This window comes from Eleutherodactylus coqui, chromosome 5 (genome assembly GCF_035609145.1).
Source record: "Eleutherodactylus coqui strain aEleCoq1 chromosome 5, aEleCoq1.hap1, whole genome shotgun sequence".
Classification (NCBI taxonomy): domain Eukaryota; kingdom Metazoa; phylum Chordata; class Amphibia; order Anura; family Eleutherodactylidae; genus Eleutherodactylus; species Eleutherodactylus coqui.
Genome location: NC_089841.1, coordinates 33101561 through 33128714, shown reverse-complemented (window position 1 = coordinate 33128714; position 27154 = coordinate 33101561). Strand labels below are relative to the sequence as shown.

The following is a 27154-nucleotide window of genomic DNA, read 5'->3' as shown; positions in this document are numbered from 1 at the left end:
CCGTCTTCATGGGTTCATATGTCAGTGTACCGTCACCACGCTTCTAGTAAATGCTCAGTGGAGAACTACAAAAAGGTTCCTGTAAGTTAGTGCTTTTAGTTGGTGTCCGTCTCACACACTCCTTGAGAGCTACATGCACTTCCTCACAAACCAAGGTAGGAGGAAACCAGGATAACTAGCTATATGGTTATATTGAATATTAGTTTGGAGGCTTTTGGGGTCCAAAGTGAAATGTCTTTAAAAATTAGAAATCCATCCAATAAAGTTCACCTAGATATGGCAGATGGACCCCCATGTTTTGATCAAGATATGAGCATATACTGTACATACTGTTAGCATATTTAACAGTTGTGCAGTTTTATTCAGGTTTTAAATGGGTATGAATGCTGAATCCTGTTTCTGTTTGGCTTTGTTGATGTTAACTGCAGCCATTGCATCTGTGCTCTCTGCTCTACTCTTCTCATGAAGAAGGGAGAGTCCCTTTCATCGCGCACATGGGCAATCTTGCTCTCGCACAAAAACCTTGGTGAAATGGTAGGGAAACTCCTCCTGCCCACTCCTTGGGCTGTTATCTGGATTACTGCAGTCACCATGACCTTGCTTTTCATGCCTGTTTAGGGCTTTTTACCTAGTGCAGCAGCCACTACGGTAGGACCAAAATTGCACTCACCCTCAGTGTGCACCACATAACATACACCAGATTCCAGCTAATGGCACCATTATGTGGTCCCTCCTACTCTTAATACAAATTGGGTAATCTAGCCACCTCACTGCTTACTGTCACATTGGGGACTGGTGCCATCCTACCATTCATCTCCAGTGGTGGTGAAGCAACAGCATCCCATGGGCAGATATGGAATTGATTGAGTCACCACCAATGTCATCAAAGGGTGGGTCAGACCAGTCCCCTTTTCACTAGTCAGAGAAACAACATCGCTCAGTAACTTCTTCAGGGCAGTGTTGCTGCATTATCACCGCTTGGCTCTTCTTTAAGGAGAGTTTCCAACTTGCAACTTACAGGCACAGCCCAGCCCATTGGAGCAGATCTGTAGAACTACTTGATCTTCACCTGCTTTAATCTAGCTTCTTTTTTGGTCGTCATTCCCCCACATACACTTATAATATTGCTTGTATGTTAAATATAACATGTCCATCAGAACACAAGCCCTCATGTGGACGTTTCGTAAGATGATATTAATCTTTCCTGCTTGCACTGAGATTTGTTACATGATAATGATGATCCGGCATCCAGGTTTCTTCCTTCCAGTCTCTGGAGAGAAGCATTCCTGACACTCATAGCACCAACCTTCCATCCTCCAAGGAATCGTCTGTTATCAGGGTCTATGTCTCCACAATCTGGATTCTAGGAGTCTAATAGCAGCTAATGGTTCCCCAGTTCTAAAACTAGGAAGATACTCGTCTCTCAATAGTACTAATAGCAAAAAATGAAGGAATCGGCCTCATTCACATAGATATATTATATATCCAGACTACAGATGGATTTTACACCCATATTTTCAATTTCAAAACTTTTATTCTTCTAAATAATGAATACAATACATAGGATAATCACAGCATTATTATGATGTAGTGCCAATAATTACACCCATATTATAGATGCCCATCATGTGTTATTATCTATAACGGTACCACATGTCATCCACATTTAGTTTGTACTTTGGCTGAATGGGGGAACATCCAGCGGAAACTGAGCTTATAAATCTACATAACTATCAGCAGCCGCTGACCGAGGAGAATCTGTGACTCCTCTCTGCTGTATTTAGTGGTTACTACTCACCTGGGCGGTTACCTGTAGAAATCTCCTCTTTACATTGCTGATCGCCCCTCACATTTGTCTCTGTAGTATTAATATTGGTCAGATCTTCATCCTGATACAAAAGCTGTGAGACAAATATTGTAAAAGTCAGCAGACGGTTGGAGAAGACATATGGAATGATCATAAATCATCATGTAGAAGACATCTAATAAGACTGAAGACAAGAGCTTCACAGCCTTCTACAGATTAGAGGGACATCTCCATCTACCTGATGGTCCTGTGGAAGAAGAGGACAGAGACATCTCTCTGGTGGGCTTCTCTTACTGGATGGAACTGCAGGAAACACAGACAGACACTGAAGTCATTCTTTACATACAGATAATAAAGTCCCTGTGTATTTAGTCCTGTCTATTACCTGGTGATGGGAGCGGCTGGTGGGTCTCCATCATGGCCTCCTTGTACAAATCCTTGTGTCCTTCTAAATACTCCCACTCCTCCATGGAGAAATAGACAGCGACATCCTGACACCTTATAGGAACCTGACAACACAATATACAGTCATTACCCAGAAGCCTCCAGTACTGTTACTGTATAATATCCCAGCATTCCCTGCAGTGTCACCTCCCCAGTCAGCAGCTCAATCATCTTGTTGGTGAGTTCTAGAATCTTCTGTACATTGATGTCCTCATGTATCAGGGGGTGAGGTGGGGGCCCCGTGATTGGGCTCTGGGGTCTTCCCCATCCATCACACACAGGGGCCCGATAGCCATCACTAGAGGTCTTCTTCACTACTGTGTAATCCTGTATATGGGGAGACATTATTAAATGTCACTATTGACATTTCCATCACCTCTCCTGTCATATAATCTGTTTTTTTCCATAGATAATGATGTTATGTAAAATGTCAGACAAAGACACTTTAAAATTGAGGTGGCTGAACTAAATCCTTACTGAGTCCATAAAATAACTACCGTATATACTCGAGTATTAGCCGACCTGAGTATAAGCCGAGTCAATAAGTTTTACCACAAAAAACTGGTAAAACTTATTGACTCGAGTATAAGCTCAGCTATACTCAAGTATATACTAGGTAAAGAAAAAATGCAATACTCACCTCACAGCCGACGTCTGTGTCCCCGGTGTGATGGTCTTCCCGTCAGTGCAGCAAGCTGCTTGAGAATTCTCCCCGCTGTCATCTCCCTGCTCGTCTATGCATTTCCCTGCCATCAGCGCTGTGTAGGTAAGTGCTGTGATTGGATCAAGCGCTAGCCAATCACAGCTTCATCACCAAGTATCCAGCAGCACTCAAATATAGTTCCAAAGGAGGTAAAGGTATTAATCCATGCACAGCCACTGTTCAGGGATCATGGACCTCCAAATCCCCACAGTAAATCCAAAGGTACGAAAAATAGTGTGAAGTAAAAATCAAGAACTCTTTATTGCTTCATGTTATAAAAAGGCGCTCAAGAAACCAATCACAGCCATTCAGTGATGTCATCCACTAAGTGGCTGTAAATGATCGAGTGCCAGCTGTGATTGGCTGGCACTCAAACCAATCACAGCGCTTACTTACACAGCGTTGATAGCGGGGGAATTCAAAGCTGAGCAGGGAGATGACAGTGGGGAGAATTCTCAAGCAGCTTGCTGCATTGTCGGGGAGACTATCGCACAGGGGACAGAGACGCAGGATGGAAGGCGAGTATTCCAGGTTGTTTGCTGTTGTTTTTTTTTACCTCACTCGAGTACAAGCCCAGCCTAGGCTTATACTCGAGTATATATGGTAAGTATATATTGCTAGGAAGGCTGTGAGGACAATTGTCTTTAGGCACTTATATATTCACACAACATTCAGTGTTTGGGGAAATGACATAACTGCTGGCAACTAATATTGGGATGCACAGGGTGTCAGTTAACCCCTTAACGACTGCTCCATCGGGAAACTACGTCCTCGGCAAGTGGGCTTTAATCCTAGAGAACTTAGTTTTATGCATCCTCTTTGGATTAATGCCCACTTGCCTGAGGACGTGACAGCTCCATGCTGTTGGTGCCCGCAGGTAGCCGACACCATGGAGCTGTCATCCCAGGATGCGGGCAGACCCCCCGGCATTGCGATCGGCGCTATCCAATGGATAGCGCCGATCACAAAAAAGTAAACAAAAATGTGTAAAAAAGTAAAGATTCAGCTGCCCTGATGGATCCGATCCATCAGGGCAGCTGAAAATACTCATGCAGCTTGTCCGCGGTGTCCCACGAAGATCGGGTCCTCCCGGATTCGCTGGCGGTCTTCTGCGCATGAGCGCCAGACGATGACGTCAGGCGCATGCGCAGAAGCCCGGGAGCCCCCGGCAAATTTGAAATCTCCTGGCTCCCGGCTCCTGAAGGTAGCCGGGAACCAGGAGGTGTTACCGGGGACCGCTCACAGCGGTCCCCGGGCACGCGATCGCCGCTATCCATTGGATAGCGGCGATCGCGAAAAAGTTAAAAAAAAGTTTAAAAAAAAGTCAGTTTCACCTCCCCTCATGGATCGGATCCATGAGGGGAGATGAAAATACGCACCTAAGTCCTCCCCGATGTCCCAGGACCCGAATCCCTGTCTGCGCATGCGCGTCCGATGATTGACATCGAGCCCCGGGAAATTTAAAATCCCTCTGCTCCTGGCTGCCATGTGTAGCCAGGAGCAGAGAGATTATACCGGGGACATGATCACTGTTATCCAATGGATAGCAGTGATCATGTAAAGTAAAAAAAAAGTGTAAAAAGTGAAAAAAAAAAGTGTAAAAGTAAAAAAAAAAAAGTTTACAAAAAGTTAAAAAAGCTTGCGTTTCATCTCCCCCCACGGATCATATCCGTGAGGGAGGATGAAATGACGTACCTAAGGCCCGCAGATTTATCCGCGGACCTTACCCCAGCTTCTGCGCACGCGCCCGTCGCCAAAATGGCGGACGCATGCGCAAAAGCCATGGATTGCCAGGATAATTTAAAATCTCCCTGCTCCCAGCTACAAAACTTAGCCGAGAGCCTGGAGATTTCACGGGGGGCCGCGGTGAGCGGTTCCTGATCACGTGTTCACCGTTATCCAATGGATGCGATCGGTGAGAGGAGATGAAACTTTTTACCGGAGGCCTCCGTATTTGCACCCCGACGCGATCTTCCTCCGTGAACTTTCCTGGATCCTGCGCATGCGACCGCCGGCAAAACAGCGGACACATGCGCAGGAGTCGGGGAGCCCAGGAAATTTAAAATCTCCTTGCTCCCAGCGACTAACGGTCGCCGAGAGCCTGGAGCAGTGACGGGTGGCCTCGTTGAGCGGTCCCCGGTCACGTGATAAAAAGGTAGCGATCTACCTTTGGCCGGTCTCACATGACCGGATAGGAATTACGGATTCCGCATGCGTCTGATCCGCGGTATTATGCAGATCAATTGCATTGGAGTACACAATTCCGCTCACATTAGCGGGTCGGAATTGCGTAATCCACTCGCAGAAAAGAGAACGCAGAAGGTTCTATTTTACCACGGATATCCGCAACATAGAGCCCATTGTGCTCCATGGTCGTGGATATACCCGCAGCCCATACGCAACTACGTTGTATACGGGCTGCGGGTACCCGCGTCATCGCTAAGCGACGGTGCGGGAAATACAGACAAAAAAAAAGTACTGCGAATGACCGCCTGTGTGAGTAGGCAGTTATGCGCAGTACATTATGCGGCCGTACGCAGGGTCACAGCCGGGCTCACAGCTGGGATCCACTGTGGGCCTCCGCAAGCGGATTCCACCTACGGCTGCGTGAGCCCGGCGTTATTCAGACCGCTACCTGTAATACGCAATTTACAAGAAGCCCTGGGAACGTTCGCCTTCCTGCAATTCCAGGAGCACCTTGTTGAGCGTCTTCTGTGCGAGACCGCCGCACCTCATCAAGCTTACGGAGACTCATAGAGCGCCACTTTTTACACCCCAAACCCGCCACTGAGGTCACAAAATACCCCCCAAAAAGCATGAGAGGAGGGGGGGGGGATACCCGGTTTTATTGCCCCATGAGCCCATCCCAACCAGCCTCCGTAATCACCCCTGTCTTCGGAAATACCACACAGTTCACATTATTACTTTTATCTAAGATTTGGGGACCACCGAAAAGGGCGCGGAGTGTGTGTAGGGCGAGGGGGGGGGGGGGATATTTTTAGGGAGTCAATTTTTATTCTGTACAAATGAACAATGGGGCCTGGGATTTATTCAGTTGTGCCCTGCAATCCAACGGGTGTTCCCTGCGTTACAGGCCTTGCCATGTGTCCTTTAAGTATATTAGGGCCACAATGGGTATGTTTTTGCTCACGGGACAAACAGGGGTATCCATTTTGGGGTGAACGTCTTCATTCCTATGTACACTGTACAAGAAAAACTGTTTTTAAATTGACAAAATTGCCAAAAAAATGAAAATCGTAATTTTTTCCTTCGGCTTTGCTTAGATTTATTCAAATACTGTGGGGTCAAAATATGCAATACACGCCTAGATGAATTCATTAAGGGGTCTAGTTTTTAAAATGGGGTCATTTGTGGGGGTTCTTTATCATTTTGGACGCTCAATGGCTCTACAAGTGGGCAATGGGGCCTGGAATTTATTCCGTTGTACCGAAATCCAACGGGTGCTCCTTCCATTATAGGCCTAGCCATGTGTCCTTTAAGTAGATTAGGGCCACAAGGGGTATGGTTCTGAACACGGGACAAACAGGGGTATACATTTTGGGGTGAAAGCCTTCATTCTTATGTGTGCTGTACAAAAAAACAGTTTTTAAATTGATACAACTGCCAAAAAAATTAAAATTGTAATTTTTTTCCTACTGCTTTGCTTAGATTTATTCAAAAATTGTAGGGTAAAAATACACAGTACACCCCTAGATGAATTCGTTAAGGGGTCTAGTTTTCAACATGGGGTCACTTGTGGGGGTTCTCTGTCGTTTTGGCCACTCAAGGGCTCTACAAGTGGGCAATGGGGCCTAAATCACCTTCATGCTAAATTTCAGTTCTGAAAGCCACCGACTACTTCTTTCATTTGGGCCCCGTTGTGCATCCAGACAAAAGATTAGGGCCACAATGGGTATGTCTCTGAACACGGGTTAAACAGGGGTATCCATTTTGGGGTGCAAGTCTTCATTCTTGTGTGTGCTTTACAAAAAAAGCAGTTTCGAAAACGACAGAATTGCCAAAAAAATGAAAATCGCATTTTTTCCTTTTGCTTTGCTTGAATTCATTCAAAAACTGTGGGGTCAAAATGGGCAGTACATCCCTAGATAAATTCGTTAAGGGGTCTAGTTTTCAAAATGGGGTCACTTGTGGGGTTCTCTTTGGTTTTGGCCGCTCAAGAGCTCTACAAAAGTGCTATGGGCCTAAAATGCCTTCAAGCAAAATTTCTGTTCTGAAAGACACCGACTACTCCTTTCATTTTGGCTCCCGTTGTGCATCCAGACATAAGATTAGGGCCACAATGGGTAGGTTTCTGAACACGGGAGAAACGGGGGTATCCATTTTGGGGTGTAAATCCTCATTTTCATGGGCACTATAGGAAAGAAATATGTCTTTAAAATGACATATTTGCAAAAATATGAAATTTTATTTTTTCTCCTCTAAATTGAATTAATTCCTGAAAAAACCTGGTGGGGTCAAAATACTCATGACACCCCTCAGTGAATACATTAAGAGGTGTAGTTTTTAAAATGGGGTCATTTGTGGGGGTATCTATTATTCTGACACTCATGAGCCTTTGCAAACTTGGCTTGGTGCAGGAAAACAAAATGTTCCTCAAAATGCTGAAAAGTAATGTTAAATTTGTACGTCCTCTAAATGGTTAAAAAAAAAAAAAAAGTTTTTCAAGTGTGCATTCAGAATAAAGTAAACAGATGGAAATATATATCTTATCAAAAATTTGTACAGTATGTTTGGACATATTTGAGATATTACAGTTGAAAATGTGAAAAAAATGACAATTTTTTCAAAATTTTTCCAATTTTGGCGATTTTAATAAATATACACAAATTATATCGGTCTCTTTTTACAACCAAAATGTAGTACAACATGTGGCGAAAAAACAATGTCAGAATCACTTGGATATGTAATGCCTTTACAGAGTTATGCTACGTTGAACGACGCATGTCAGATTTCCAAAATTTGGCTCCGTCACTAAGGCGCAAACAGGCTTCGTCACTAAGGGGTTAATAGAGGTGCTATATAACTGTCGTATTATAGTTTCCCAGTAAACTGCTATGCTGATTCTGCACCAATTAGAGTTGTGACAGAGGCTTGAGATGTGAGAGAGGTCTCTATAAGACCACAAAGCCTAGTTATCTATAATTATTATTTGTACAGTTGAGCCATCCTTAAACCTAGTGTAAAAACATGTCACGCATGCCCTCCCGACATATTGCGCCACACAGGTTTAATCAAGGGAGCTCTGGTAGCTTAGAGTGAATGCATTGCTGTACTCACAGCTTTTTTTTATAGAGAGAGGGTGGGATCATTAGATTTCTAGCCAATGTGAGGCTATGTCTATGCAGGACCAATGAGCAGCGGGTCTATCATGAATGACAGCTCAGAGGGAGTATTCTACCCAATAGGATATACAACGTGGGCGCATGAGCAGGCAAGACAGGGTGTCTGTCCCCTCTGCCGATGCACCCCACACTTAAAAATTATCCTCAATTTTAAAGTATTTTTGTCTGCTTTGAGCACATATGTCTATAAAGTATATCATTTTATATCATTCTCTTTTGGGAGGATATCACCATTAAACTTTTTTTTCGCCTTTGTCAATTATTTAGAAATTATGCTTATTTAGCCATGCATACACAAGGGCTGCTCACTTTCTATACAATGATGTAATGTGACATCATCAGAAGCTCTCACCTCTCCAGTAAGCTGGAAGAGTATCTCTAGGGTGAGATTCAATATACTCTCCGCCATCTTGTTTCTGTCCTTCTCCATCCTTGACGGGTCAATTGGGATAGTTCTTGTATGTAGAAAATATCAACAGAGGTTCCTGTAGTTTAGGGACCTGAGTTGAAAGAAGATGAGAAAATGTAAAATCCACAGAAAATCCAATATAAAATTAACTTTTTCTTGAGAAAATAAATGGAAACAATTGAGGAGATATTAATATAGAGACAGCACATCCCCCGTGTAATCACCTCTTTATTTCACCTTTACAACCAGGTCCGGATTATCATTAGAACAATTAGAGCACTGGTTTATGTCCCCATGATCTCGGCTTTTCAGGCGAGTCCCCAACTGCCTGTATTCTGGCGGACTGAGGAAGGCCCCCAACACTGGTTCTCACCAGTTTGCCAGAATCGATGAGAAGCTGTTAAGCCCTTTTCTATCTGTTGGTAAACATCCCCCCCACTACCACCACCACCACCGAAGTCTACATAGTCATCCATTCCATTCCCCAAACCGCTCCCTCCTACTTCTTGGTATGTCTACGTGCCGATACACACGACCGGTGCTGGACACTCTCGGATCTCAGACTCTGAGACCAGGAATTGGCCACAGCAGTCATGTGACAGCATGTACCCGCACCACCCGAAAGGAAGAAGAGCGGTCCACAACGGATTGGGGAGCAAATAGGCAAGTGTGCTGTTTTATTTCCACCAGCAAAACGGCCAGAAAAGGGCTTTATTGTTTATGGCAGCAGGAAAGGCAGCATTATTAATTATGGGGCCAATAAAGGCGGTATTACCTATGGGAGCAGAAATGACAGGATTAACCCTGAAGGCAGAAAGGGGCATTATTACTTATGTGGGCAATAAAGTCAGCGTTATTATTTGTGAGGGCAGTAAAGTGAACATTATTGCTGATGGGCTATAAGCGTATTATTACTGATGGGGCATAAATCAGGGCTCCATTACTGTGTGGAGGACAATAATAACAGCACTAACTGTATAGCTCCTAATTACTGTCTGGGGAACTATTGATTCTGTAGAGGTGTGGAAAATATAGGGCGTGTGATGGAAAAGCAAGGCACTCAAGATGTCATAACATAGCCTCCTGCATGGAAGGTGGATGTGATTTCTGGCAGAGTCACTTATCTGTTCACACAGATGATTCTAGCCAGATGCCGCCGGTTGCGATCATTAAGCACCCATGGGCGTCTACTGCGCTGTCCACTGTGGGTGGTAAGGCCTACTATGATGATTTTCCAGCACACATGACACTGCGGATCGAGGAATATTAAGTACTGGCATAACTTCAGTACGGAATGTCTCATCCGTCTTGCACCCGCTCTCATGCCAGGTACAAACTACGATAATTCATGTTGCCTTGGCATCAGCACGCTAGTCAATGTTCAACCCCACAAGACAACACCCCCCAACTTATACAGTGGTCCTCAACTTAGATTGTCCACTTGTCACCGGAAGGGATTGTAAACGTGATTCGAAGGTGAGTGAACAGTTAATTTGCTTGTTAGAAGTGGGTATGGCCCATATAGGATGATAGTGCGAATAGATATGAGGATGCCTCAAGGGAATGTAAAATGATGAAAAGAAAATATGGAGAAAAGTATCTGCTGGTATTCTATTCTATTTTCCAGGTTGTCTTGATCTCAGGGGTAACAGAAGTATGTGACAAGTTTAATGGAAGCCATTGCCATGTCTATGGAGGTTGTGACCCACTTACACAGACCATTGGAAGGTTTGTGGGTGTGGCCTTTAAATTCTGGATTATTAGACATTTCTGGAGTGACATATAAAATTCTTTTTATAGCTTTATAAGAGTGGAGATCATTCCAGAAGAATAGGAGCCCAGAAAGTAATTGGGTGATACACATCTTGAATAATACCATTGTAGTAATGCCTCCAGATATCTACATTGTGCGCGGAGATAAGCCATTTGTATGCCCTACATTAAATACAATAAGGTTATATATTCACCTATCATGTTTATGCTTCATAGGATGATTTCTCATACATAAGGCCCTTAAGCACATCCCCTTTAAGAGGGAAGTGGATTATAGGAAGAGAAAAAAAAACAAAAAACCTGAAGGCTAGCCATGCGGTCGATAAGGGTGCAGCAAAATGAGTTTTTCAGTATATTTTTCATTTATCCCATGCTTATGCGAATGTATGAGAAACAAGTCTAAAGTAATCAAACACAGACCCGAATCACTGTCCTTGGCCGGCACACTCCGACAGAAACAAGTCTTACATTTCTGGGTTTAGTTCTGCAAATGGGTTAAAGTAATTGAAGGGTGATTTTATGAGAATTATTCAAGCTATGTTCAGATATTATTGTTGCTATATTTGATGGTTTGTAATATGCTGCAGTGCTGGAGGGGGTTCAAAGAAGAGCGACGTAACTTAATAAATGGAATGGGAGGATTGGAAAACTCAGAGGGGGCGATCAAATAACTATGTATAAATACATTAGGGGACAATACAAGGATCTCTCCCATGATCTGTTTATACCGAGGACTGCATCAGTAACAAGAGGGCATCTGCTATGTCTAAAAGAAAGCAGGTTTCATCACCAACACAGAAGGGGGTTCTTTACTGTAAGAGCAGAGAGACTGTGGAAATCTCTGCCTGAGGACGTGGTGACGGCAAAATCCATTGAGGAGTTTAACCCCTTGAGTGGCGGGTTTCCTACCACCCTGTCGTGCCCACCAGGGCAGGTTTTTTAAAATGGTCTAATCATTGAATTTCAACTAATTTTGCAGTTGCGTCTCAAGAGCCATAACTTTTTCATTTTTCCATTGACACGGCCATATAAGGGCTTGTTTTTTGCGGGACAAGTTGTGATTTTTTAAACAGGGGGGAGGAAAAAAAGAAATGGGGAAAAAAGAAAAAAAGGGGCCATGTCATTAAGGGGTTAAATAATGCATTAACTTCCTTCTCTGGGTCATTACGACGCATGGATACCACATGTGTGATTGTATTTTTGATTTTTTACAAAGTAAAGGGAGACAAGTGTTTTTATTATTTTTTTTTATTATTTTTTTTTTTGTCCCTTTAGGGGACTTCCACAGGGACCCATCAGGACCCCTGATCACATTCCGGGGGTCCGATGGTGGCAACCCTTTACATGCTGCAGTGACAGCCCTTTACATGCTGCAGTCACATAGACTGCAGCATGTAAAGTGTTAACACAGCAGAGATCGGAGGTTTTCTCTGATCTCTGCTGTAAGAGCTAGTACCTAGCTGTCCTCTGACAGCCAAGCATTAAGCTCTCCCTGCCACACAGACCATCGGCTTGCTTCTGACAAGCCGATGGTCTCTATGGCAACCTGTAAACAAAGCAGGAGATTGCCGGCATATCGGCAATAACTTCTGCTGGTTTTTCAAAGCCCTTGCTTTGTTCTCTCTGGATCTGTGCAAGCAGAGCACACTGTCACAGCTTGTGGCATTGTGCTCTGCAGCTCCCATAGTGATACATAGCCCGGAAATCTTCCGGGCTATGTTGCTATGAGCAGTGGAGCTCGTCCCGGAAAATTTCCGGGCGTGCCACTCAAGGGGTTAAGAGAGGACTAGACGAGCGGAAGGATATTACAGGATATAGACATTAGCTGACCAGCGGGTTTGTATTTCCGGGTCTTACAGTAAGGTAAGAACTATTAAAGGTTGATCCAGGGATTATTCTGATTGCCATTATGGAGTCGGGAAGGAATTTTCCCCCAAATGGGCTAATTGGCTTCTGCCTCTTGGGGTTTTTGCCTTCTCTGGATCAACTGGGGCATTGAAATAGGCTGAAGTAGATGGACATTGTCTTTCTTCAGTCTATCATACTATGTTACAATGTTATATATGTTCCAAAAACTGTCCAGTCACATTACATTTATTTTGCAGAAATTCTCCTACGACCTTGGGGTTATCAGCATCACTTCTGCCTCCTCTTATCTACGCTTGTGGATATTTTAAGTGTCAGTCTTCACTGCAGCTCTAGCATTCTATTCATGAATTTAAAAGTTAAGGATAAGCAGTGTTAAAGGGGTTGTCCCGCGGCAGCAAGTGGGTCTATACACTTCTGTATGGCCATATTAATGCACTTTGTAATGTACATTGTGCATTAATTATGAGCCATACAGAAGTTATAAGAAGTTTTTCACTTACCTGCTCCGTTGCTGGCGTCCTCGTTTCCATGGAGGCCGTCTAATTTTCGGCGTCTAATGGCCAAATTAGACGCGCTTGCGCAGTCCGGGTCTTCTTCTTTTCTCAATGGGGCTCCGTGTAGCTCCGCCCCGTCACGTGCCGATTCCAGCCAATCAGGAGGCTGGAATCGGCAATGGACCGCACAGAAGCCCTGCGGTCCACCGAGGGTGAAGATCCCGGCGGCCATCTTCAGCAGGTAAGTAAGAAGTCACCGGAGCGTGGGGATTCAGGTAAGCGCTGTCCGGTGTTCTTTTTTAACCCCTGCATCGGGGTTGTCTCGCGCCGAACTGGGGGGGGGGTTGAAAAAAAAATAAAAAACCCGTTTCGGCGCGGGACAACCCCTTTAAGGCCAATTTAGACACAACGATTATCGCTCATAAGCCGTCTTTTGAGCAATAATCGTGTCTAAATGTGCCCATCTTTCACTGAACAATGGTTTTCAATTCTGCTGGAAACTATTGTTCAGCAGAACAGCTGATAAGCAGGACCGCATGATGTGCTCTGCCCACAGAGAGCTGATTACATGCCATCTCATTTGTACAGGAAAAGTGTCACCATGGACTATATCCCTCCTGGACAGGATGTGCGGGTGCAGAACTCACTAATAATCTAGTGCCTCTGTTTCCTAATCACATTCCCTATGGGGATTACAATGGGCTGGCTAATAAGATAAGTATACAATATGTGATATAAAATATTATAAAATGAGGCCAGAGTTATGCTCTGCCTTTTAGATGACACATTGTCTGGAGCCCCAGATCACACGGTAGTAGTCATGCTGCATTTTGTGTTACTACATAATGCTCATACATGGTGAGCTCTGAGCAGAGGCGTAACTTGAAGCTCCCGGGCCCCGATGCAAAACTTGTAACAGGGCCCCCAACTATGATGCTTTACTCATAGTACTGGGTTCCCTATATGGAGAAGAGAGGCCTTATGGGCCCCCTAAGGCTCCTGGCCCGGGTGCAACCGCATCCCCTGCAACCTCTATAGTTACGCCCCTGGTGCTAGTATGTTTTGTATTTTGTACACTTAGGTATTCTCATGTATCGAACACCTGACTACAATTCAGAGCTACAGGGAATCCTGTGTGCTGGTTGAAGCCCTTGATAAACCTCCCATACTGCTGAGTAATAGTGAAGTAATAGCTCTGGGAGCATCACTAGAGGAGGTCTGGGGACTGGCTATACTACCCTGTTTCCCTGAAAATAAGACATGCCCTGAAAATAAGACATAGCATGATTTTCCAGAATTTGAGGATGCAAAATGATTTTTCAGGCTTTTTGAGGATGCTTGAAATATAAGCCCAACTCCCAAATTAAACCCTGCTAACAGTTAATTTAAAAAGTCAATTTAAATAGTGTCCAGGCAGCTATACATGTAAAACAGTTAAACCTTTTTGAACAAAAATTAATATAAGGCGCTGTCTTATTTTCGGGGAAACATGGTAGTGGCAGGATAATAAATGATATATCATGTGGTTTAGTAAGAGCACTTAATGCTACATTATAGGCCTTTGACTTATTACTAGTGGTTGTACAAGGTACTTAGGGTGCTGTTCTATAGAACAGAGCTACAATTGATGTTATTTGATGTTGTGGTACTTGTTATTTTAACCTAACTGATTAACTTCCCGGTTCCTGGTTCAGTGTATTTTTGGGTTTTTGCTTATTTTTCTGCATACTTTGTAGTATAGGGGTAAATTAAATACTCCTTAGCTGTTGCATTCAGTGCATATCTGCTCTAGTATTCATACAATAAAATGTTTCTTGGTCCGTTAATACACAGATTTGTAGTTTATATATAAAATTGAATGTATGTCTGTCTGTCTGTCTGTTTGTCCTTTATGCGCTACTACACCATTCATCCGATCGCCATGAGACTTTGGGAAGTTGTTGAGTACACTCCTGGGAAGATTATAGGCATAGTACATTTATGCTACGATAAATGGCGCGCATGCGTGCGTCGTCGACAGTTACGACCCCCCCCCCACGTAGATCGTTCGATTTCCATCATTGCCACTAATTCTCTCACTTCCCGAGGTCGTAGAAACATGAAATTTGGCAGGAGCATTGATTATGTCATAAATAGGAAAAGCTAATGGGTCCCAGCTCGATTATTCAATTCTATGCGCCAAAGAATTAGCGTCCAAATTTTACGTACGGAATCTAATTTTCTCACTTCCCAATGTCATAGAAACTTGAAATTTGGCACAAGCATTGATTATGTCAAATAGGAAAAGCTAATGGGTCCCAACTCGATTATTCAATTCTATGCGCCAAAAAATTAGCGTCCAAATTTTACGTACGGAATCTAATTCTCTCACTTCCTGATGTCATCTATATATATATAAATGTATGTCTGTCTGTCGGTCTGTCCTTTATGCATTACTACACCATTCATCCGATCGCCATGAAACTTTGGGAAGTTGTTGAGTACACTCCTGGGAAGATTACTGGCATAGTACATCTATCCTACGATAGGTGGCGCGCGTGCGAGCGTCGTCGACAGTTATGCCCCCCAGACAAAGATCGTTTGATTTCCATCTAAAGCACGAAAGCAGAAGGCATTACGAGCAACGGGATGCGTGTTCAACTACAAAATGATGTATCCGCCGAACGTTTTGCAAGACAACTGCTGGATATTGAGAATGCTGAGGTAAAATGAAAGCTGTGCTGTGATTGGTTGCTATTTCTTATACTGCTGAGGTAACATGAAAGCTGTGCTGTGATTGGTGGCTACTTCTTATACTGCTGAGGTAACATGAAAGCTGTGCTGTGATTGGTGGCTACTTCTTATACTACTGAGGTTGCATGAAAGCTGCGCTGCGATTCGTTGTTATATATTATACCGCAGAGGTAACATGAAAGCTGCACTGTGATTGGTTGCTATATATAATACCGCAGAGGTAAAATGAATGCTGCACTGTGATTGGTTGTTATTTCTCTTACTGCTCAGGTAACATGAAAGCTGCACTGTGATTGGTTGTTATATATTATACCACTGAGGTAACATGAAAGCTGCGCTGTGATTGGTTGTTATCTAGATATATAAAAACGAATGAATGTATGTCTGTCTTCGCAGCAACGCGCGACGGGTAAGCTAGTGCTTGATAAAAAGGAAAAATATGGTTATGTTGTTTAGGTGGGATCCAACTGAGATACGACTAAATGGTTGCGTCATTCTTCATCATCTATCCCAGTATGCGGCATATATGCATCATCTGCCCTCAGACCCAGGGTTAGAATAGAGGCCTTAGGGACAAGTTGGGACTACCTTATGTGGGTGTAATCAGAGGATTATGGATGGTTCCTAGGAACTTCCATCTTCCTGGTTAGGTAAGACAACACATTGCCTAGTGGTTAGCTTAAAGGGGTTGTCTCGCGGCAGCAAGTGGGTCTATACACTTCTGTATGGCCATATTAATGCACTTTGTAATGTACATTGTGCATTAATTATGAGCCATACAGAAGTTATCAGAAATTATTCACTTACCTGTTCCGTTGCTAGCGTCCTCGTCTCCATGGTGCCGTCTAATTTTCAGCGTCTAATCGCCGAATTAGACGCGCTTGCGCAGTCCGGTCTTCTTCTTTTCTCAATGGGGCCGCTCGTGCCGGAGAGCGGCTCCATGTAGCTCCGCCCCGTCACGTGCCGATTCCAGCCAATCAGGAGGCTGGAATCGGCAATGGACCGCACAGAAGCCCTGCGGTCCACCGAGGGAGAAGATCCCGGCGGCCATCTTCACCGGGTAAGTAAGAAGTCACCGGAGCGCGGGGATTCAGGTAAGCGCTGTGCGGTTTTTTTTTTTAAGTCCCTGCATCGGGTTTGTCTCGCGCCGAACGGGGGGGGGGCTGTTGCAAAAAAAAAAAAAAAAACGTTTCGGCGCGGGACAACCCCTTTAAGTGTTTGGGATGAGGGAGGTCATGTCGTTGTCAACATGGGGGAGGAGTCCGGTAAGCATGATGAAGTAGCCACAAAATAGAGAAATGAATGACTCCGTGTTCTATCCTATGCTTTGCCATTTTGGAAGGGTTTAGCCATCTTCTGTGCCTCTTTTCACTGTATGCATTTGTCCTTTTTCTCTTGACTTCATGGATATAAAAAGTATTTAATAAGCCTTGAGCGAATCACTAAGGCTTTTGCTCCAAAAAGATAGTCATGTGGCATTTAAGACTGGCCAGCAGGTCAAACTGACATGTTCCTAACTAGAGATGAGCGAACGCGTTCGTCCGAGCTTGATATTCGTGCGAATATTAGGGTGTTCGGGATGTTCGTTATTCGTAACGAACACCATGCGGTGTTCTGGTTACTTTCACTTCCTTCCCTGAGACGTTAGCGCGCTTTTCTGGCCAATTGAAAGACAGGGAAGGCATTACAACTTCCCCCTGCAACGTTTAAGCCCTATACCACCCCCCTGCTGTGAGTGGCTGGGAAGATCAGATGTCACCCGAGTATAAAAGTCGGCCCCTCCCGCGGCTCGCCTCAGATGCGGTGTGAGTTAGCTGAGGGACAGTGCTGTTTATACCAGAGCTGCTGTAGGGAAAGAATTGGTAGTTAGTGTAGGCTTCAAGACCCCCCAAAGGTCCTTATTAGGGCCACTGATAGCTGTGTGTTGGCTGCTGTTAGCAGTGGGATTTTTTTTTTTCTCAAAATCGCCTCTGCAGACCGTTGCACCTGGCATTAGGGACAGAAGTGCTGCATAGGCAGGGAGAGTGTTAGGAGTGAGTGTAGCCTTCAAGAACCTCAACGGTCCTTTCTAGGGCCATATTTATCCGTGTGCAGTACTGTCCAGGCTGCTGTTAGCTGTGCTGCATTTTTTTTGGGCTTCTCAAAATCGCCTCTGCAGAGCATTCCACCCTCCATTGATATTGCAGGGAAAGAATTGTATAGGCAGGGCCACAACACAGTTATTATTCATAGAATATACGCAGTGCTGCCTTTTGGTGGAAAAACAAGTGAAAACAAATCTATTTGTCCAGCCTCTGTCCGTCCTTACGGGCGGTGGAGACGTGTGAGCTGCGTGAAGAACAGTGCTAAATCATACGCACCCAGCTACGCTTTACTGCTGGCTTCGCCATTTGCTTTCCTTAATTGGGAAAAAAAATACCTGCTCTGCCAGAGTTATAATAACTCTGCTACCCTCACGTTCTGTGACACATAAGCAGGGACACAGCACAGTTATTAAACTTCTCATGTTCATAGAATATACGCAGTGCTGCCTTTTGGTGGAAAAACAAGTGAAAACAAATCTATTTGTCCAGCCTCTGTCCGTCCTTACGGGCGGTGGAGACGTGTGAGCTGCGTGAAGAACAGTGCTAAATCATACGCACCCAGCTACGCTTTACTGCTGGCTTCGCCATTTGCTTTCCTTAATTGGGAAAAAAAATACCTGCTCTGCCAGAGTTATAATAACTCTGCTACCCTCACGTTCTGTGACACATAAGCAGGGACACAGCACAGTTGTTAAACTTAGATAATTCATTCACTAGAGGCAGTGGGGCCTTTCGTTTTCCAAAAAGGGCAAAAATTATATTTGGCCTGCAGTCTTGCGCCAATTTATTTCCTGCCTGTGAAATCAAATCACTGGTAATACAGCATGCTGAGGGGTAGGGGTAGGCCTAGAGGACGTGGACGCGGCCGAGGACGCGGAGGGCCAAGTCAGGGTGTGGGCACAGGCCAAGCTCCTGATCCAGGTGTGTCGCAGCCGACTGCTGCGCGATTAGGAGAGAGGCACGTTTCTGGCGTCCCCACATTCATCGCCCAATTAATGGGTCCACGCGGGAGACGGTTATTAGAAAATGAGCAGTGTGAGCAGGTCCTGTCCTGGATGGCAGAAAGTGCTTCGAGCAACCTATCGTCTACCCGCAGTTCTGCGCCGTCCACTGCTGCCAATCCGAATCCTCTGTCTGCTGCTCCTCCTTCCTCCCAGCCTCCTCACTCCACTACAATAACACCTGCTCAGGAGCGGGAGCACTCCCAGGAACTGTTCTCGGGCCCCTGCTTAGATTGGGCAGCAGCGGTTCCTCTCCCACCAGAGGAGTTTATCGTCACTGATGCCCAACCATTCGAAAGTTCCCGGGGTCCGGGGGAAGAGGCTGGGGACTTCCGCCAACTGTCTCAACAACTTTCTGTGGGTGAGGAGGACGATGACGATCAGACACAGTTGTCTTGCAGTGAGGTAGTAGTAAGGGCAGTAAGTCCCAGGGAGCAGCGCACAGAGGATTCGGAGGAAGAGCAGCAGGACGATGAGGTGACTGACCCCACCTGGTGTGCAACGCTTACTCAGGAGGACAGGTCTTCAGAGGGGGAGTCAAGGGCATCAGCAGGGCAGGTTGCAAGAGGCAGTGCAGTGGCCAGGGGTAGAGGCAGGGCCAGACCGAATAATCCACCAAGTGTTTCCCAAAGCGCCCCCTCGCGCCATGCCACCCTGCGGAGGCCGAGGTGCTCTAAGGTCTGGCAGTTTTTCACAGAGACGCCTGACGACCGACGAACAGTGGTGTGCAACCTTTGTCGCGCAAAGCTCAGCCGGGGAGCCAACACCAACAGCCTCACCACCACCACCATGCGCAGACATATGATGGCCAAGCACCCCGCAAGGTGGGACAAAGGCCGTTCACCGCCTCCGGTTTGCACCCCTGCCTCTCCCCCTGTGCCCCAACCTGCCACTGAGATGCAACCCCCCTCTCAGGACACAGGCACTACCGCCTCATGGCCTGCACCCACACCCTCATCTCCGCTGTCCTCGGCCCCATCCAGCAGTGTAGTTCAGCGCACCGTTCAGCCGTCGCTTGCGCAAGTGTTCGAGCGCAAGCGCAAGTACGCCGCCACGCACCCGCACGCTCAAACGTTAACCGTCCGCATAGCAAAATTCATCAGCCTTGAGATGCTGCCGTATAGGGTTGTGGAAACTGAGTCCTTCAAAAGTATCATGGAGGCGACGGCCCCGCGCTACTCAGTTCCCAGTCGCCACTACTTTTCCCGATGTGCCGTCCCAGCCCTGCACGACCACGTCTCCCGCAACATTGTGCGCGCCCTCACCAACGCGGTTACTGCCACGGTCCACTTAACTACGGACACGTGGACAAGCACAGGCGGGCAGGGCCACTACATCTCCCTGACGGCACATTGGGTGAATTTAGTGGAGGCTGGGACAGAGTCAGAGCCTGGGACCGCTCACGTCCTACCCACCCCCAGAATTGCGGGCCCCAGCTCGGTGCTGGTATCTGCGGAGGTGTATGCTTCCTCCACTAAAGCACCCTCCTCCTCCTCCTCCTCCTCTGTCTCACAATCAAGATGTGTTAGCAGCAGCATGTCGCCAGCAGTCGGTGTCGCGCGGTGTGGCAGCACAGCGGTGGGCAAGCGTCAGCAGGCCGTGCTGAAACTACTCAGCTTAGGCGATAAGAGGCACACGGCCCACGAACTGCTGCAGGGTCTGACACAGCAGACCGACCGCTGGCTTGCGCCGCTGAGCCTCCAACCGGGCATGGTCGTGTGTGACAACGGCCGTAACCTGGTGGCGGCTCTGCAGCTCGGCAGCCTCACGCACGTGCCATGCCTGGCCCACGTCTTTAATTTGGTGGTTCAGCGCTTTCTGAAAAGCTACCCACGCTTGTCAGACCTGCTCGTAAAGGCGCGCCGGCTCTGTGCACATTTCCGCAAGTCCCACACGGACGCTGCCACCCTGCGCACCCTGCAACATCACTTTAAGCTGCCAGTGCACCGACTGCTGTGCGACGTGCCCACACGGTGGAACTCTACGCTCCACATGTTGGCCAGGCTCTATGAACAACGGAGAGCTATAGTCGAATACCAACTCCAACATGGGCGGCGCAGTGGGAGTCAGCCTCCTCAATTCCTTTCAGAAGAGTGGGCCTGGTTGGCAGACATCTGCCATGTCCTTGGTAATTTTGAGGAGTCTACCCAGGTGGTGAGCGGCGATGCTACAATCATTAGCGTCACCATTCCTCTGCTATGCATCTTGAGAAATTCCCTGCAAACCATAAAGGCAGCTGCTTTGCGCTCGGAAACGGGGGCGGGGGAAGACAGTATGCCGCTGGATAGTCAGGGCACCCTCCTGTCTATTTCTCAGCGCATACAGGAGGAGGAGCATGAGGAGGATGAGGAGGAGGGGGAAGAGACAGCTTGGGCCGCTGCTGACGGTACACCGGCTGATTGCCTGTCATCCTTTCAGCGTGTATGGCCTGAGGAGGAGGAGGAGGAGGAGGAGGATCCTGAAAGTGATCTTCCTAGTGAGGACAGCCATGTGTTGCGTACTGGTACCCTGGCACACATGGCTGACTTCATGTTAGGATGCCTTTCTCGTGACCCTCGCGTTGCACGCATTCTGGCCACGACGGATTACTGGGTGTACACACTGCTCGATCCACGGTATAAGGAGAACCTGGCCACTCTGATTCCCGAAGAGGAAAGGGGTTCGAGAGTGTTGCTATACCACAGGACCCTTGCGGACAAGCTGATGGTAAAATTCCCAGCCGACAGCGCTAGTGGCAGAAGGCGCAGTACCGAGGGCAAGGTAGCAGGGGATGTGCGTAGATCGAGCAGCATGTACATCCCAGGCAGTGCAACAGTCTTTAAGGGCCTGGCCAGCTTTATGGCTCCCCACCAAGACTGTGTCACCGCTCCCCAGTCACGGCTGAGTCGGCGGGAGCACTGTAAAAGGATGGTGAGGGAGTACGTAGCGGATCGCACGACCATCCTTGGTGACGCCTCTGCCCCCTACAACTACTGGGTGTCGAAGCTGGACACGTGGCCTGAACTAGCCCTGTATGCCCTTGAGGTGCTTGCTTGTCCTGCGGCTAGCGTCTTGTCGGAAAGGGTGTTTAGTGCGGCTGGGGGAATCATCACAGATAAGCGTAGCCGCTTGTCAACCGACAGTGCCGACAGGCTAACACTCATCAAGATGAACAAAGGCTGGATTTCCCCAGACTTCTGTTCTCCACCAGCGGACAGCAGCGATACGTAAGCAATACGTAGGCTGCACCCACGGATGGAAGCTACGTTCTCTCTCACCATCCAAAACGGGGACATTTCTGCTTCATCAATCTGTGTCTAATATTCCTCCTCCTCCTGAAACATCACGTAATCACGCTGAACGGGCAATTTTTCTTAGGGCCACAAGGCTCACTCAAATAATTTTTCAGAACAATTTTTATAAGTTTCAATGCGCTTAAAAGCATTGGAACTTTAACTTGAACCAATTTTTCGTTACACTGGGCTGCCTCCAGGCCTAGTTACCACTTAAGCCACATTAACCAAAGCGATTAATGGGTTTCACCTGCCCTCTTGGCTGGCCATGGCCAATTTTTGGGATGTACATTAGTACTGTTGATACAGCAATTTTTGTGGGCCCTCGCCTACAGTGTAATCAAATTAATTTTTAGCCCACCTGCATTACAGCTGACGTTACCTCAGCTGTGTTGGGCAATGCAATGGGATATTTCTATGTACTGCCGGTGGCTTCCTGGCACCCACCTAGGCAGTGGGTCCACAGGGAGTTTAACCTACATGTGTCCACTTGTAAAGAACCCCAGTCTGACTGGGGCATGCAGTGTGGGCCGAAACCCACCTGCATTAACCCTTTCCAGTCCACTGTGTGACCTGTGAAGACATTAGGGTTTAAGGCTGTACAGCTCCGTTGTTGGTAGACGTCCGTCGGGGTTCTCTTACTGTATATTGCCAGCCTCTCTGCTGTCGGAGCCTATCCTACGTGTCAGCTCATGCAGTACTGGCTTTAGCCAGCATATAACGCCGTTGTATAACGGCAGAAAAAGAGTAAGCCCCCTAGGAAAACCATATACAAATTGGATTGGAAAGGGTTAAGCACAACATTACTACCTCAGCTGTGTTGGGCAATGCAATGGGATATTTCTGTGTACCGCCGGTGGGTTCCAGGGAGCCACCCATGCTGTGGGTCGACAGGGACTTCACAATAGGGAGTTGTACCTGCCTGTGTCTATGAATTAAAAAGCCCGGTCTGACTGGGGCATGCAGACACCTTGACAGAATGAATAGTGTGTGGCACATAGGTTCCCCATTGCTATGCCCACGTGTGCAGCTCCTGATGGCGGTGGCACAGGATTCTATTTCTCATTGCTTCTGTACAGCATTGTGGGCTATCGCTCCGCCACTTTTAAAGAGGGTCGCTGCCTAGCCGTGCCAACCTCTGCAGTGTGTGCCTGCGGTCCCTCGTCATGGCAGACGCAATTCTAAATAGACATGAGCGTGGTGTGGCATGAGGGCAGCTGAAGGCTGCCCAGGGACACTTTGGTGTGCGCTGTGGGGGGGGGGAGGGGGGGCGGTTGGGCAGCATGTAACCCAGGAGAAGTGTCAGTGGAGTGTCATGCAGGCAGTGATTGTGCTTTGTTGGAGGTAGTGTGGTGCTTAGCAAAGGTATGCCATGCTAATGAGGGCTTTTCAGAAGTAAAAGTTGTTGGGAGGGGGGGGGGGGCCCACTCTTGCCGGTATTGTGGCTTAATAGTGGGACCTGTGAACTTGAGATGCAGCCCAACATGTAGCCCCTCGCCTGCCCTATCCGTTTCTGTGTGATTCCCATCACTTTGTTGAATTGCCCAGATTTTCACACATGAAAACCTTAGCGAGCATCGGCGAAATACAAAAATGTTCTGGTCGCCCATTGACTTCAATGGGGTTCGTTGTTCGAAACGAACCCTCGAGCATCACGGGAAGTTCGTTCCGAATAACGAACACCCGAACATTTTGGTGTTCGCTCATCTCTATTCCTAACTCTTCACGTATGTTCCCAAATATTCTCTCTAAACATCTTATTGTTTAGATTTACTGTTCCAAGAAGTTAATCACATAAGGTCAACTCTGTGCTTGAGTGTGTGCATTTGGCATTTTAGATGTTAAATTCCTTTTCTTACATGTTCATGTTTCTTTGACCAATGGTAATAAATGAATTATATTAGATTTGGATTATTGTAATTCGATCATGTGCCTCTATAAAAGCTGCTGCCTGTCAATCAATAAACAGATTACTTTGGATCACATCCCATGTGTATCTGGTGGGAGTTAATCTCCTGAACTCAGTTTACCTCTAACTAAGAATGTGGAACCCAAAAGCATATTGTAGGGCAATTATTGATTTTTGCACTGACAAAGCTGTGGGGAGCCATAGGGAGGAGCAGGGGGACTAGGTCAGGAGATTTGGTTTGCCTCCCTGAAGAAGTGCATTTTTAAGGCCCCTCTGAAATGTTGTGCATTGGGAATTGTCGGGATGCCTTGGGGTAGAGCGTTCCAGAGGATGCGTGCTGCTCTGGTGAAGTCCTGGAGGTGAGCTTGTGATGTTCTTATTAGAGGGGTGTTTAGTCTGAGTGTGTTAGCGGATCGAAATGTTTGGGGGCTGGGTGGTGTACGGACAGGAGGGAAGGGATGTACTGTGGTATGGCGCCATGGAAAGCTTTGTGGGTGAGTTTAAATTTAATTCTGCAGTGGATGGGCAGCCAATGCCGTGACAGGCATAGTGCAGAGGCGCCTGAGAAACAATTGGATAGAAAAATGAGCCTAGCTGACACATTTAGAGTGGATTGGAGAGGGGAGAGTCTGGTGCGGGGAAGGTCAATGATTACAGAGTTGCAGTAGTGCAGTTGGGTGTGGATGAGGGCAACAGCAAGTGTCTTTAGTGTGTCTGTGGTTAGCAACGGCGGGATGTTAGCAATATTTCTGTGGTGTAGGTGGCATGTTAAGGCCAGAGATTGGATGTGCGGGATAAAGGAGAGGTCAGAGTCCAGTGTGAACCCCAAGGTAGTGGGCATCCTTTCTGGGGGGTTGTGGTGGTGCAAGACACTGGAATGCAAATGTTGAGGGGAGGTGGGTTGGAAGGTGGAGAGACAAGAAGGTCAGTTTTAGAGGGGTTAAGTTTGAGAAAAAGGAAGGACATAGTATTAGAGACAGCGGACAGACAGTCGGTGATATTTTGAAGTAATGGTTCAGAGATCCCATGAGAGGTGTATAGTTGAACGTCATCAGTGTAGAGATGGTAATGGAGGCCGAATTTATGGATGTTTGATCAATAGGGGCTGCGTAGATAAAGAAGAGAAGGGGACCACAGACCGAGCCCTGGGATACCCGAACAGTGAGAGGAAGTATAGAGGAGAAAGAGCCAGCGAAGGACATGCTCAAAGAGCACTCAGAGACGTAGGAGGAGAACCAGGAGAGCAGTGTCCTTTAGGTCAATAGAATGGAGCATAGTGAGAAGGAGGTCATGGTCGACAGTGACAAATGCAGCAGACAGGTCAAGGAGAATTAGTAGGGAGTTGTAGCCTCTAGACTTTGCAGTCATCAGGTCATTTAATACTTTTGTGAGGGTGGTTTCGGTCAAGTGCAAAGAGTGGAAACCGGACTGGAGGGGGTCGAGGAGAGTGTTGTCAGAGAGAAAGTGTGAGGCGTTCTAGTAATTTGGAGATGTAGGGAAAGTTTGAGACAGATCGTAGTTGGTGGCATTGGTTGGGTCAAGGGTTGTTTCTTTAGCTGAGGGGATATGACGGAGGGTTTAAATGAGGAGGGGAAGGTGCCAGAGGTTAGGAAGAGGTTGCAGATGGTGGTGAGGTGGGTAATGACAGCTAGGGAAAAAGGGACTAGAGAAGGCGAGAGGGCCACTAGCGCAGGTGGTGGGGCGAGCCGCAGAAAGCAGCCTTATAATAACGCTTGACACTGTCAGGACCAGAATGAACCTCAGGGGTGGGGGTAGGGGTAGGGGCTTCTTGCATCAGTGGAGAATATGAGTAATCTGGAGCAGAGATATCACACAGGCCTGGTGACCCTTTAACACAAATTCAGAGACCATAAAACTGTCACACCATTATCAGTGAATTAATTAAATATTTGCTCCTCTGCTCATTGTTGTTGTCTGGTATTGTTTTAAGTGCAAATTAATCACACCAGATCTGTGCCTTGTCATATATATATAGAATATATACACACACCTCTTCAGATCTATTCCATTTAAGCCTGAGGAAGAACCTGCATAGGTTTGAAAGCTCGCTATTACATCATGTATTGTTGTTAGCCATTACAAGGTGTCATATCTACAAGATCACTTGGTTTCTCTCACTGAGAACAATCACATTTTCTATCTGCAGAGCCTCCTTTAGGTGGTCTTTTGTCCTTGAGGTCTGTAAAGAGACCACTCATGTGGGGGTCTCATCTTCACTGAGTGGGACACTAAATCTCCCCCAGAGATCCCGGCCCGGTTCCCACATTATCGCATTGTTCGTGTAAATAATGTTTCCAGCGTAATTTTCTGACAAACAAATGAACGTCTTTCATCCAATTAACCCCTTAATGACAGGGCCTACTTTGGCGTTGAGGACCAAGCGATTTTTTGGTATTTTTCCATCTCCATTTTTCAAAAGCCATAACTTTTTTATTTTTCCGTCGACGCGGCCGTATAAGGGCTTGTTTTTTGCGTGGCGAGCTGTAGTTTTTATCGGTGCCACTTTTGGGTACATAGGCTGTATTGTAAAACTTTGTGTTTTTTTTATGATAACAGGGAGAGAAAACGCATCAATTCTGACATAGATTTTTTTTCTTTTTTTTTACACCGTTAATCTTGCAGCATAAATGACACACTAATTTTTTTCTGCGGGTCGGTACGGTTACAACGATACCAAAATTGTTATATTTTTTTTAGGTTTTTACACTTTTTTGCAATAAACCCCCTTTTTTTTGGAAATCTTTTTTTTTCTCTGTAGCTGCATTCAAAGTCCTGAAACTTTTTTATTTTTCTATGTACGGAGCTCTGTGGGGCTTATTATTTGCGAGACGAGCTGTAGTTTTTATTGGTACCATTCTGGGGGAATGTACGGCTTTTTTGATCACTTTTATTGCATTTTTTGGGAGGCACAATGCTAAAAATTAGCATTTTGCCTCTGTTTTTTAGCGGTTTTTTTATGCTTTTTGTCGTACAAAATAAAAAGCGTGTTCAATAAGGATGAGCGAGTATACTCGCTAAGGCACTGCTCGTCCGAATAATGTGCCTTAGACGAGTATCTCCCTGCTCGTCCATAAAGATTCGGGGGCCGGCGCGGCTGACAGGTGAGTCGCGGCGGGGAGCAGGGGAGAGCGGGCAGGAAAGAGGGAGAGAGAGATCTCCCCTCCGTTCCTCCCCCACAGCTCCCCGCTCCGCGGCGGCGCCCGAATCTTCAGGGACGAGCAGGGAGATACTCGTCTAAGGCACATTACTCGGACGAGTAGTGCCTTAGTGAG

The 27154-nt window shown here is 46.5% G+C and overlaps 2 protein-coding genes and 1 pseudogene across 3 annotated transcripts in view; 1 reads left to right on the top strand and 2 right to left on the bottom strand.

Annotated features, from left to right (window-relative positions):
* The window catches only part of LOC136629139 (oocyte zinc finger protein XlCOF6-like), a 913937-nt gene that overhangs the window by 454050 nt on the left and 432733 nt on the right, over nt 1–27154 (top strand). The gene's annotated exons all lie outside the window — the stretch shown is intronic.
* Nucleotides 1–27154, bottom strand: part of LOC136627169 (zinc finger protein 850-like) — a 532511-nt pseudogene that overhangs the window by 120931 nt on the left and 384426 nt on the right.
* Nucleotides 1–27154, bottom strand: part of LOC136629134 (oocyte zinc finger protein XlCOF6-like) — a 32148-nt gene that overhangs the window by 2696 nt on the left and 2298 nt on the right. The window contains exons 2-6 of the mRNA XM_066605281.1: nt 8670–8817; nt 2399–2578; nt 2193–2316; nt 2046–2110; nt 1799–1901 (exon numbers count right to left, since the gene is read on the bottom strand). Of these exons, the coding sequence (XP_066461378.1) occupies nt 1799–1901; nt 2046–2110; nt 2193–2316; nt 2399–2578; nt 8670–8747 (550 nt within the window). The 5' untranslated portion in view covers nt 8748–8817. The remainder of the gene's footprint in view (nt 1–1798; nt 1902–2045; nt 2111–2192; nt 2317–2398; nt 2579–8669; nt 8818–27154) is intronic.